The 11,808-nt window shown below is 34.0% G+C and overlaps 2 protein-coding genes across 3 annotated transcripts in view; one reads left to right on the top strand and one right to left on the bottom strand.

Annotated features, from left to right (window-relative positions):
- Nucleotides 1-11,808, top strand: part of LOC126815727 (nibrin) — a 417,793-nt gene that overhangs the window by 374,211 nt on the left and 31,774 nt on the right. The window lies entirely within an intron of this gene.
- Nucleotides 2,956-10,540, bottom strand: LOC126816287 (leucine--tRNA ligase, mitochondrial). Its single transcript, XM_056099975.1, has 9 exons — nt 10,461-10,540; nt 9,380-9,553; nt 8,535-8,626; nt 8,076-8,166; nt 7,268-7,425; nt 6,401-6,478; nt 5,912-6,067; nt 5,063-5,131; nt 2,956-4,566 (listed from the first exon to the last, which is right to left on the bottom strand). Exons 2-9 carry the CDS (start codon nt 9,495-9,497, stop codon nt 4,303-4,305), a joined length of 1,026 nt encoding a protein of 341 aa, XP_055955950.1. The 5' UTR covers nt 9,498-9,553; nt 10,461-10,540; the 3' UTR covers nt 2,956-4,302.

Genomic DNA, 11,808 nt, shown 5'->3' with positions numbered 1-11,808 from the left:
AAAATAAAGGTTTGAATAGATATTTATAGAACGAACTACATACAAATACAGATGTCACTGAAGTACGATATTAAAATGCCTACAGTAAAATATTTTCATTCATTCACAGATTTAATAATTTTAATTGAGCGTAAAGGATTATTTTTTATAGGGTCGGATTTTCCACCTTTGTACACCAATTAAAGCACGTGAGCGTGGAGCTAAATTTTCTTTCACAATTTTTAGTCGATTGTTATTTAATAATATTATTTATTATTTTTGTTGAAAAATAGAGAAAAACATGAAATGGGGTTTGAGAAGGGTTCACTAGCCCGCGGGTGCAGTAGTCCGCCGCTATAAAAAATACTATGTATAATGGGTATCAGAAAAACCAGCAGGTATGGTGTCTGATTGGTATCATTTCGTGATGTCGTGGGGTCGTCCTTCATAAGGCGACAACCCGACATCACGACATTTTAACCTGAAAATACATTAAAAATGTAATGTCGCGTATAAAATTTTAATGCTGTGATCTCGGGTTGTCGGCCATCTTCCTCTCAATATACAGTTTAATTACGTTCACTGATCCTGGTGTTGGTCAAGTAAGTTCCCTGGGATTTTGCAGCGTCGTTTCTCCCTTTCGGTAGTGCAGGACGAAGGAAATGAAATGAAATGGGGTTTAACACCTACTGTTTTTCTCCGAACTGGGCTAATGAAGACGGGCATCCGCCATACAGTGTGCTATGAGGGAAATTTTGCCCGGACAGCGACACTGTGGCCTACTCTTATATCGAATTCCAACTGTCAATGGATCTTTTACGTGCACGCCAATGTGTACACGGGACCTCGGGTTTTCGTCCCTTCCGAACGACTAGACAACTGTCCTTGTCAGCAGGACGAAGGGCCTGGCAAAGAACAATGTCTAGTTGTGTATATGGTACAAAAACATAAGCTCCTGTGTATACATTAGCGTGCACATAAAAGATCCATTGACAGTTGGAATTCGATGAAGAAATGCCACTGTCCCTAGAAAATTTCCATCATAGCCCTTTGCACAGCGTATGCCAATAGTCCGATTGGCGCAGATAAGTTGGAAAATTAAATGAAATGAAATGGGGTTTAACGTCCTACCGTTCTGCTCCGATTGGGCTAATGAAGCCGGCATGCGCTATACAGTGTACTATGCGGGAAACTTTGCCTGGAGAGCGGCGCTACTGGCCTACTCTTATATTGAATTCAATCAATTCTTGGAAAAATGGATACATACCATTGTCTATGTGGGTGCGTTGCGTACATACCATTGTCAGGGTTGGTGCATTACATTGCATTGTCGGTGTTACATTGCATTGTCGGTCGGGGTGCTTTACATTTCATTGTCAGGGTGGGTGCGTTAGTATTATTGTCAGAGTTCGTTACGGGTGTGCATAATAGATATCGGCGGACTAGTGCACCGGCCCGCGGACTAGTGAACCCGTGGACTAGTGCACCCGCTGACTAGTGAGCATTCCCCGTTATGAAAGGAACTTAGTTCGGGCATCGACGCTACAACCTACTCGTATTTCCCTCGTTGTGTTAATGGCATTTCAATAATTGATGATGTTGAATAAAACATAATATAAAATTATTAAATTTACAAGAAGAAGCAACGTGTGTACAATGGTTTTCTTGTCGTTATCATTTTTGAAACGTCGCTTCTATTGAATTCATTATAAATGTATTCCACAAAATTTGTTTTATTTCGACGCATTTCCTGACTGGAGAAATTTTAAAATACTGGCCAACACCTCCTGGTTTTGCGAGGCAGCGTCGTAGTCATCGAGCCACGGGTGGAAACGAAGAACAATGAGACGGCGAAAAAATCATTTAATATTACCCGCAATCAAGATAATATTCAGCAACGGGACTATTCTTCAGGCTGAATGGATATATAGCTAGAAATAGTTTGTCTTGTGACTCCACGAAGACTGGGTGCGTATCAATAAAATATACACGGTATGGCGACTATGGCGTCATTTATTAAATCCAATAAAAAGCTTTTTTTGAAAATATGATTTGGGTTTTTTTTTTATGTTCAAGTAACGCTTATAGATATATGTCTGCGACAGTCCTACATAACAATAGACTTATATAAATTGGAAACGTGGTCGTCAACCACCGTTTGCCATTTTGCTAGACGTGATAGAACTGCATGCGCGCTCAGCTAGCAAAATGACAAACGGTGGTTGACGTTCTGTTATTTTATTAATTGTAGGCTTATCCGCAATTCGAGTCCATAATTTTATTATTTTTCATGTCTTTCGGATAGAAATAAGTGTGTGGTCGAAAAGCAGACCTTAAACATCGGAAGTATAAATCCTCTTCCAATTAGAGTAGAGGGATATAAACACCATAATTATCATTTATTCATTCATTCTTCAAATTGTTCTTTTCATTCGGAAAATACGGTAATATTTAGCACAAACATTATACATGTTTTTGGATTTTTATTGACTTTACTTCAAATAGGTATCTATATTATTTAAACAGGTTTGACAAGAGACTGGTTAATTGAAACATTAGCTCAATTGACAAATTACCTCACAGGTTGGCAGATATCGTTCCAAAGTGAAGGCCGTGATAGGAATGTTGCCTAGTTGTCTGGACTATCTAGTTATGTTTTAAATATTTGTTTTAATTCATATTGATATTTTATTGATTTACGTCTATCCCATCATAAATAGAGGATATTTGTCGTTTTTGAGTGAATAACATATTTTATTTCATCGAGAAGCAAGAAAACTTATATTTTCACAATGCGTAGCATGAGTGAAAATATAAACGTTTTCTTGGTTAGAGATGAAATAAAATATGTTATTCACAACAAAACGACAAATGTTCTATTTATTTTATGATTTTACATTCATTTTAGGTAAAAACAACATGGACTACTGCTAGCCAGTGGAATAACACTTTTATTTCACTGATAAAACGCAGTATTCCACTACTGATCATAAAATAATATCTTTTATTTAATCAGTGGGTTAATGCCATCTGACTACCGCCCTGACAAATTACTTCACATGGCCATATGTTAGTCTCGATCAATGAAATATGTTGATAAGATTGTATCTTTATATGATCTGTATTTAAAGATAGCATCTTTTTATACATTATAGTGATTTATAGAGGGAATGGACACATTTTATTTATTTGCTGTTAAAGATATCCACTGTTTGTAGTCACACAGGTTTGTTGAAGCAATGAGCAACTCTGGGTAACCAACCCTACAGTCAAAATCATAGACGTGTGTGCATTTCCAGACATGAGTATATTTCCAGATTTTCAAAGATTTCTACAGCTCATCATGTGACAGATCAAACTTGCAACATCTATGGTTTAAAATCTCGTTATGCCCAGCAACATGTTGGTGAAACAAAAATATTGCTTGTTACCACACACACGCCACTTATATACACGATTTCAGAGCCGCCAGAAATGGCTGTTGCCATCACAATGATTAATTATGGGTGATTTGTTCTAGTAATATGAATATGATGGCAAATAAAAATTCCTTACAAATTGCCCTGGAAAATGACCGTGCTCTTGGCTTTAGAACAAGATGAATCTGTGTAAAATACTCTTCAAATGTTGCAATAAGTTTAATATATATTCATACTATACTCTATAAACAAAACAAGTATATAATACTTATATAATAATAATACACTTATGTAAATAATATGGCACTGATTTATGTCGAAAATTGCCACAGATACAGTCAATACTAATTTACATGCTTGTTGGTATTCTCTCTCCCCATTACTATTTGACTAATACTAAGTTTGAGTGATTATAGTTTTGTCCTTTTCCTGTACAACTATCGCAAGTTCAGTGGGACCTTATCCTTAAGCTCGGTGGTACCTTATCCTTGTCCTGTGCAACCATCCCAAGCTCAGCAGTACTAGTTCTGTATAACTATTTGAAGCTCTCCGTTACTCTTTCGCAGAAATACTAACTTTCCGCTTGGATATGTGGTGATTAAGTCCCCAAGTGCCTGAGTAGCCAACGTCTACATACATACATGCATAAGTGGTAAAAGTGTATCTCTATTACCCAGTCACTTGTACAACTTAACAACAACGGAATTCCTTAAATTATCAGTCGGGACAGAAAAGTAGGGTTTTAAACGACATTTCATTTCCTTAAATTATCCTGTGTTTATCAACCCTGTACAATCTGGGACTGTCCCTTCAAAACAACTTGTCTAAATCAGGGAAAAAATCCATGAAATTCCAAGTGCTGAAACCATATTACAAACCCCTACTGAAAATCGAATTGGTTTCATCAGTTATTTTGTGCTATACTCTTTGATTTCATGGATTTGGCTTTTTTCATCTCTAATTTCTTCTCCTCAGTGTATTTTGATGTAATATATATTTCAGCTCTATAATCTTTTTTAACTATCAATTTAAAGTCTGATAACACTCTGTCTTTACAGTACTCTTGAAATGGCTGATTCTGATATAAAACATCTTTGGCTTGTTCTGTCGACAAGTTATTCAAACTCCCTACAGGTAGTTTTACCTCACCCCAATCACCATTATTAAACTATAAAATAATAAACATATCATTCAATTTCATAATATGCAGGTGTTTATAATGTAGGGAGGAGGGGGTCTAATGTATGCACTCCAGATCTCAATGTCTGTTATGAAGTCATGTGGAGTGGTTTCATTCCCAAGCTACGAATGTGATAAGAAGTAGGGTCGCCTGCTTAACCTTGTAGGTGTTCTCCGGCCTCCTGGTTTCCTCCCACAGCTAAAGGCCCCTAAGAGCAAGCAAATTATTAAAATTGTATCATATCTCTGTCTCTTTCATAAAAAAAAAGAAATATTTATGTACTTTTTATTTGTAAGGTATCTGCACCTCACCCAGCTACCTGTCAAGCTGCCACTGTGCTAAAAATGCATTCCTGTGGAAATGTTTCAACCAACATTGACACTACACTGTGCAATGGGAGAAAGAAACATTTGAGTTTGGTGGATGTTAAACCCCATCTCTCTCTTCTGCAATAATATAATACCTTACAAATTAACATACAAACCTTAACTTGTAATGGATACTGATAATATTCATCAACAATTGGCCATTTCTGATTTAACACAACTTCACTCTGAAAAGCAATATTCAAAAGTAATCAGTGTGAATTTTTATTGCTCAAGAAACCCTTGCCAACTACAATATTGTGAATGTTGAATCTCTAATAGGGATCTCAGTCCAAAAATGGTTCAATTCCATTCAGTCTTTACAAAGATATGACAAAATGAACATTCTGTTGATCTATGCTGCTCCCTATGTGACAAGAACACTGCTATTCTTTATTTGCTGTGAACCTAATTGATGGGCCTGTTTTAAATCAGACTGAATCCCAGGTGGTTTGTTTTCTTAATTAAATATTAAATAATCAATTTGAGTATATTTTAGTCTTGATTAAACATACATTATGCAAGAGCTAAATCTGCCAATTGCAGGTCTTTCTTTAAGCCTTATCCAGACCATAATCAACTCTCAATGGTGGATCAATTTGACTGAAATTGTCAGTAAATTCCCTTTACATTATTTAGTTTTTCACTATTATAGTGAGAACTACCAGCTCTTTACCTAATCTCCCATAATGTATCTTTAAGCCATGGAAAATTTTATTTTTCGAAAAAAGCAAATGACTTTAAAGATCTTATACTGGGCATTTGGGGAAACCATTAGTTTATTCATATTTATTGCCAAAACAAACTAATCCAAAAGCTTTAAGATCCAAATTATTATGTTTTGAACTTTTAAACAAAACACTGTTCATAAGACTTTTTTTTATCAAGACACTAAGGAATTAAAAATTGATTTGGATTGGCCTCTTTACTTCAATATCAAGTTGAGAATACAATATAACAGAACCTACCCACTGATATATATGATCTGTTTGTCTAGCTACAGATGTTAAAGCTGTCCACACTTCTGAGGCAAACATCGGAACAAAAGGTGATATCATTATAATTAAATCACATAAACTTCTTTCAAATTCATAACTTTCATACATAATACCATGTGGACATTTCTAAAATACAGAAATTTCAAACATAACATCTGGTGGATATTTCTAAAATACAAGTTACAGAATCATGAAATGAAATTAAATGGGGTTTAACATCCTACTTTTCTGTACTGACGGGCATACACCATGCAGTGTGCTATGAGGAAAATTTTACCCAGACAGCGGCATGGCACTACAGCCTATTCTTATTTTGAATTCCAACTGTCAAGAGTTCTTGTACGTGCACACCAATGTGTACACAAAACCTAATTTTTATTTGCCTGACGCATTGTTACTTAAAGGACTAAAATGTTATTTTAGTCAACAGGGACAGACCTAGAACTGACTAATCCTTACCTTCAATATATTTGTAAAACTCTGAAGTTGTGAAATGGCTGTATTTAATAAATAAGTCTTCTTAAAATGAAAGGAAACCTACAATATGAATAATTAATTAGTTAATGTGAAACAGACAGACATATAAAGCAGAATTTCAATTTATGTCAATTGAGAATCTTAAGCAAAACTACAATATTGATTTGATTCCATTCAGTATTTACAAGCTATGATACAAATTTTGGGAGATGCTAAATGTAAGCCAGTTGGGGAAGTTCGGGAATTTCTGACGGTAAAGTGGACCGATGTTTAGTTCAGAATAGTCGCTTTATATAAATGAATATTTGGGGGAATACTAACCCTAACCCTTTGAAGAGGGTAAAAGTTAAATTGGATCCAAGTTCAGTCTTCTAAAAAGGGTTAGGGTTGGTATTCTCCCAATATCTCATTTATTGGAATGGATTCGGCCATCATCGGAAATTCCCAAACTTCCCCAACCGGCCTACAATTAGCATCTTCCCAAAATTTTTCCAACATTCGGCATCCTCTGCAGATGATATACCGGTAAAATATACCAGCCTCTTTTTCATCCAATTGAATCCAAACTAGTAGATTATGCTACAAATTGAGACTAATTACAAACCTTTTAGAACTGCATTATCATAAGATGGAAAAGTCTTAAGCTCAGTTATCAATGCATAAATTAATAATTGTATAGGCAATTAGCACGTTTTAACATGAAACAAGTAAGAAAGCAAAAAGAATATTTTCAATATGGCCTAAACTTTGTGTACACATTAATTTCCTTTGTGCACTTGTTGCAAAAGGTGTGTGAGTACATGTTCACAACTTAGAGGGAACAGTTCATGATATTATAATTTAACAAACCTCTCTAACAGCCTGATTTCTCTTCTCAAATATTTCTTTATCATATTGATCAAGTTCTTGTTTAGAAGATGGTACAGGGTTATCTTTTCCTGAGTGAGTTAAATATTCACCAACCAGATTCCAAATTCTATACTGCCACTTCACAATACCTTTAAATTCTACAAAAAATAATAAGGGACCATCACAAAATTTAAACACTTGCGTCCAAACGAATAACACACAGAAAATAATCCATCAGACAACACATTATTTTTTAATTTATTATTTAATTTGTTTTTATTTGCTACCTTTTCTTACTATTAACCCTTTAGTGTTTGGACCACCTGAAACTACTATTGCAAAGGCTTGATGATAGAGGCAAACTCCTTGACTCTATGCCCCCATGTCACAAGTATAGGGCCTAGTACTGAGAAATGTAATACAGCTTAAATATATAAAACATATGAAATAAACTTTTAATTCAAATTAAGTTCCTCAGCTTGTACAGCAATAATTTCAATTAACTTAATTTTAATACCACTCTTTGATTGGATGCCTGTGCTGTCGCCAACACTGCCCCTCTTATCTGCACACCACTGAATCAATCTGCCCAGATCATGTGAATAGCTCTGAACAATTTAAGGGCAATATACCTGCTATGTGACTTAGTTTGAAGCAGTCTAGGGAGCCTTGGTTTCATGTCGTTTCAAAAATTAGCTATAAAACTCAATGTAACAAAGCTAACTTTTCTCTAGTTAACCAAGGTAATCAAGTGCTAAAGGGTTAACTAGACAATTATTTATGATTATTTGTATACATGATGTTTTACCTTTATTAGACCAATGTCTATTTGACATAGGAGAAACGTTACCCATAATACATAATCTAGTTGAATCAATACCAAATTCTTCTAACACTTCCTGCAAAATAAATAAGCTGACATTGAGGCTGATGTTTCTCGGTTTTCCGTTTCATTTGAACAACTAAACTGGGGCTTCCACTTCAAAATTTTGTCTGTCGGTCATTTTTGGTAACGCACAGAAACTTTGCCACTAAAATACTTATTTCATGTTTGTATTTATACATTGGACAAAGAAATAAATGTTAGTATAATAATCATTTATCAATGAAATATTCTTCATTGACTATTCAAATAAATAAGCCAACAGTACTCAGTCCCGCACTACTGACAAGGAGGAACCAGGCCGAAAAAACCCCAAGAAACACTGTCAGTGGAGATTATCCAGCCTGGATTGTATTTTAAGATTACAACTATAGTCAACTGTACCTGTGGGTCAACACCATTATATTTTGATTTACTCATCTTCTCCCACCGTAATTCTACTGGTTCATTAGTTGATATTTGTTTGGCTGTATTACCTGAAAAAAACAAAACAAGAATTATATTATACATCATACTATATTTTAAATATTTCAAAATTCTGTAACATTCATATTTTCTTTAAAATCTGATTAATGAGATATGAAGATCAAGATTTATAATAATCATTCCTTAAAGCTGCTGATCAACATTTGAATAACCATGATTCCCTTGCAAACTACAATATGAGGACATTGGAATCTCTATACAAACTGAAAATTTTGCAACATTCGGTATCCTCTGCTAACAACATAAACAAGCCAGCACCACCGTTAATCTTCACTAAAATCATTTGATGGACCTCCTTTTTGATCCAATTGAATCTAAGCTGGGAGATTATCTACTGTTGATATTTGGTTGTTTTCTTAATTAAGTATTAATCTGAGTATATTTAAACATGGATTAGCCATGAAAAATTTGATATTTTGTGTAAATGATGATCAATGGCTTTAAAGAGACACTCTGTTGTGTTGATCTTTGTTGACTTGTAAGTTCTTTGACCTAAACTTGAATTATGTCCCTAAATTGAGACCAATCTATCATTAATTTATGAGATGCACACTTCTTAAAAGTGTGGGATCAGTCAACTTTAACAGGACTGTGCTTGCTATCATGAAATGGGGTTTAATGTCCTACTTTTTGGTTCCATCCCGGACCTCTCGGTTAGCAAGCCAGAGTCTTACTCACTGAGTCACAACGGCTATATAACCATAACCATTAAAAATAATAAAATCCAAAACACCTTTACAAACCTGTGACCTCCACTTCTTCTGCAGGTATATATTGACCTGTAGATTTGACCTTGTAACTTTGACCCATCACCATTCCTTGGGTCAAAAGGTCAACAAATGGTTCTCTGTGCTTGACCATTCCAATATCATTTAGAAAATGATTGAAGAATCTTGCAAAGTACAAATGAAGTACAGCTATAGAAAGATAAAATATCAAATTATAGATTTGTCCAACAACGAAATTTATATACTTAGTTATTTGTAATTTTTTTATTGTAGATTTCAAACATTTATCATTCATACTTGTCGAAACGTCGTGCTATACTTATAAACCAGTGATTGTATTTCCATATAAACTGTGTTGTGTTTTTAATGTGTTCAATCGCTAAATGCCACTCAAGGATTATACAACATTCCTCTTGATGAATTTGCAATACAGTGATACGAAATTGAGTATTGTCACTGTTTTGCCAGTCCAGGTTGTGAAAACCTTAGTTGACTTGACATGGTAACAATCTTCTGAATTCCAATTTTTCCCATCCATTTGCTAGCGAGGGTTCAATTAGTGTGCCTAATCTTAAACTACAAGTACATGCACAATTTCGGTGTATTTTTTTTGTATCTTAAATAAATACAAAATAAGTGTTTACTAGGTGATGATAAATGGTGGAAACAAACACAAGGATTGTTATATATATGAATATAGTAGTATGATGCCATGATCAATGATATATTTGGAGATATGTTTATTTAGTGATGATTAATTGGGGGAAACTAAGGTTAGAGAGAGAGAGAGAGAGAGAAATGGGGTTTAACGTCCTCTCAACACAAACTAGGTCATTTCGGGCCTAACACATTGTTCAATTTTATTTCAATAATTCGCTTGCGTGTAGGGGTCTTTAGCAGTGGGAGGAAACTGGAGGACCCACAGAAAACCCACGAGGTTGAACAGGCGACCCTACTCCTTGTCATGTACAAACAGGGAATCGAAACCAAAACTAAGGTTAGACTTGTTATAAATATGAATATGGTGGTATAATTATCAGTATATTTTGAGATGTATCTTATCATGGGGCACCCTACCATAGATAAATATACTAACAATCTCACCATGTTCTTTCCCCCCTATATAAAGATCTACAGGCATGTATGTATTAGCTAGTTGTGTATCAAATGGTAGGTGTTGATTATTTGGATCTAGATAGCGTAAATAATACCAAGAAGAATCAACAAACGTGTCCATTGTATCTGTTTCTCTTCTAGCTTCTCCACCACATCTACATAATAAATAAACAAAATGTATAATATATACAACACATATTAACAAAATATACAATACACATGTATAATATCGTCGCGTTTCTGGCAACCAGCAAATCTGATATATTTAAGTATTGAGAATTATGCGTTTGAAATTTGCATTCTGTTGTTATCTCCGTAGCCATCAAATAATAACATTTATGTAAATGGCGTTCGGTGTCCTGATGTATGTGTCTAAAATACTAAATCATAAATTAATGTTAATATTTGATGGTTACAGAGATAACAACAGAGCACAAATTTCAAACGCATAATTCTCAATAAAATATATCAGATTCGTCGGTTTTCCAGAAACGCGACGATATATACAATGCACATGTATAAAATATACAATACACATGTATAAAATATATTAACAAAATATACAATATACATATATATATATATTACCCAAAAGATGAACGTGGTCTGCAAAAGTTTAATTAATTCTAATTTTTCCCGGGATTTACATGCTCTAGTGGTAATTTTGTCCGTGATTTGTTGACCTATTTACATAATTTGAATTTTCTAGAAACAGAGCTATTGAAAATTGATAGTATATTAATTCTACAATAGTACCTTGGACATTTAACATTGACCCAATCTTCTATCTGTGAAAGTGGGGAACCACCTTTACTAGATAATTCTTGTATCTGTGGCAGTACAACAGGTAAATCATTTATATCTACAGGTACAATCTAAAAATAAAAATAGGATAAACCCTAAAAATCAAATGCATAAAATATTGTATTTTAGGCATTTAAAATATAAAACAAGAAAGTGTCCGTGCCGAACCTTTAGATTTGAGGGTGTAAAACAATATACACAACATTTCTCCTTTACTGGAGTTTCTAGTTTAAAGTCTTACATGTCAGAAGCAAAGTTATTGAATTTTGCCCATTTGGTTTTAAGTCTCTGAAAAACCTCTATTATTATAAAAACCAATTATTTAAAATTATAATTTTCTAAATGTTTTGCAGTATATATTGTTATTTATTTTTTGAAGTAAAATAGGAACTTTTTGCAATAAATACTTGATTTTTTTTTTTTTAAATAAATACTTGTTTTTTGTTTCAGTAAATACTTGATTTTTTTTTTTAAATACTTGATTTTTTTTTTTTTTTGCAATAAATACTTGATTTTTTTTTTCT

This window comes from Patella vulgata, chromosome 3 (assembly GCF_932274485.2).
Source record: "Patella vulgata chromosome 3, xgPatVulg1.2, whole genome shotgun sequence".
NCBI lineage: Eukaryota > Metazoa > Mollusca > Gastropoda > Patellidae > Patella > Patella vulgata.
This window is presented reverse-complemented; position numbering and strand designations above follow the sequence as displayed.

Bases quoted from the DNA above. Each gene is read 5' to 3' on its own strand.
- LOC126816287 (XM_056099975.1), bottom strand. From the start codon at position 9,497: ATGGTCAAGCACAGAGAACCATTTGTTGACCTTTTGACCCAAGGAATG. The intron at 7,426-8,075 runs GTAAAACATCAT...TATTTTTTGTAG, and splicing joins TAGACATTGGTCTAATAAAG to AATTTAAAGGTATTGTGAAG. The intron at 4,567-5,062 runs GTTTGTATGTTA...ATTATTTTATAG, and splicing joins AGTATCCATTACAAGTTAAG to TTTAATAATGGTGATTGGGG.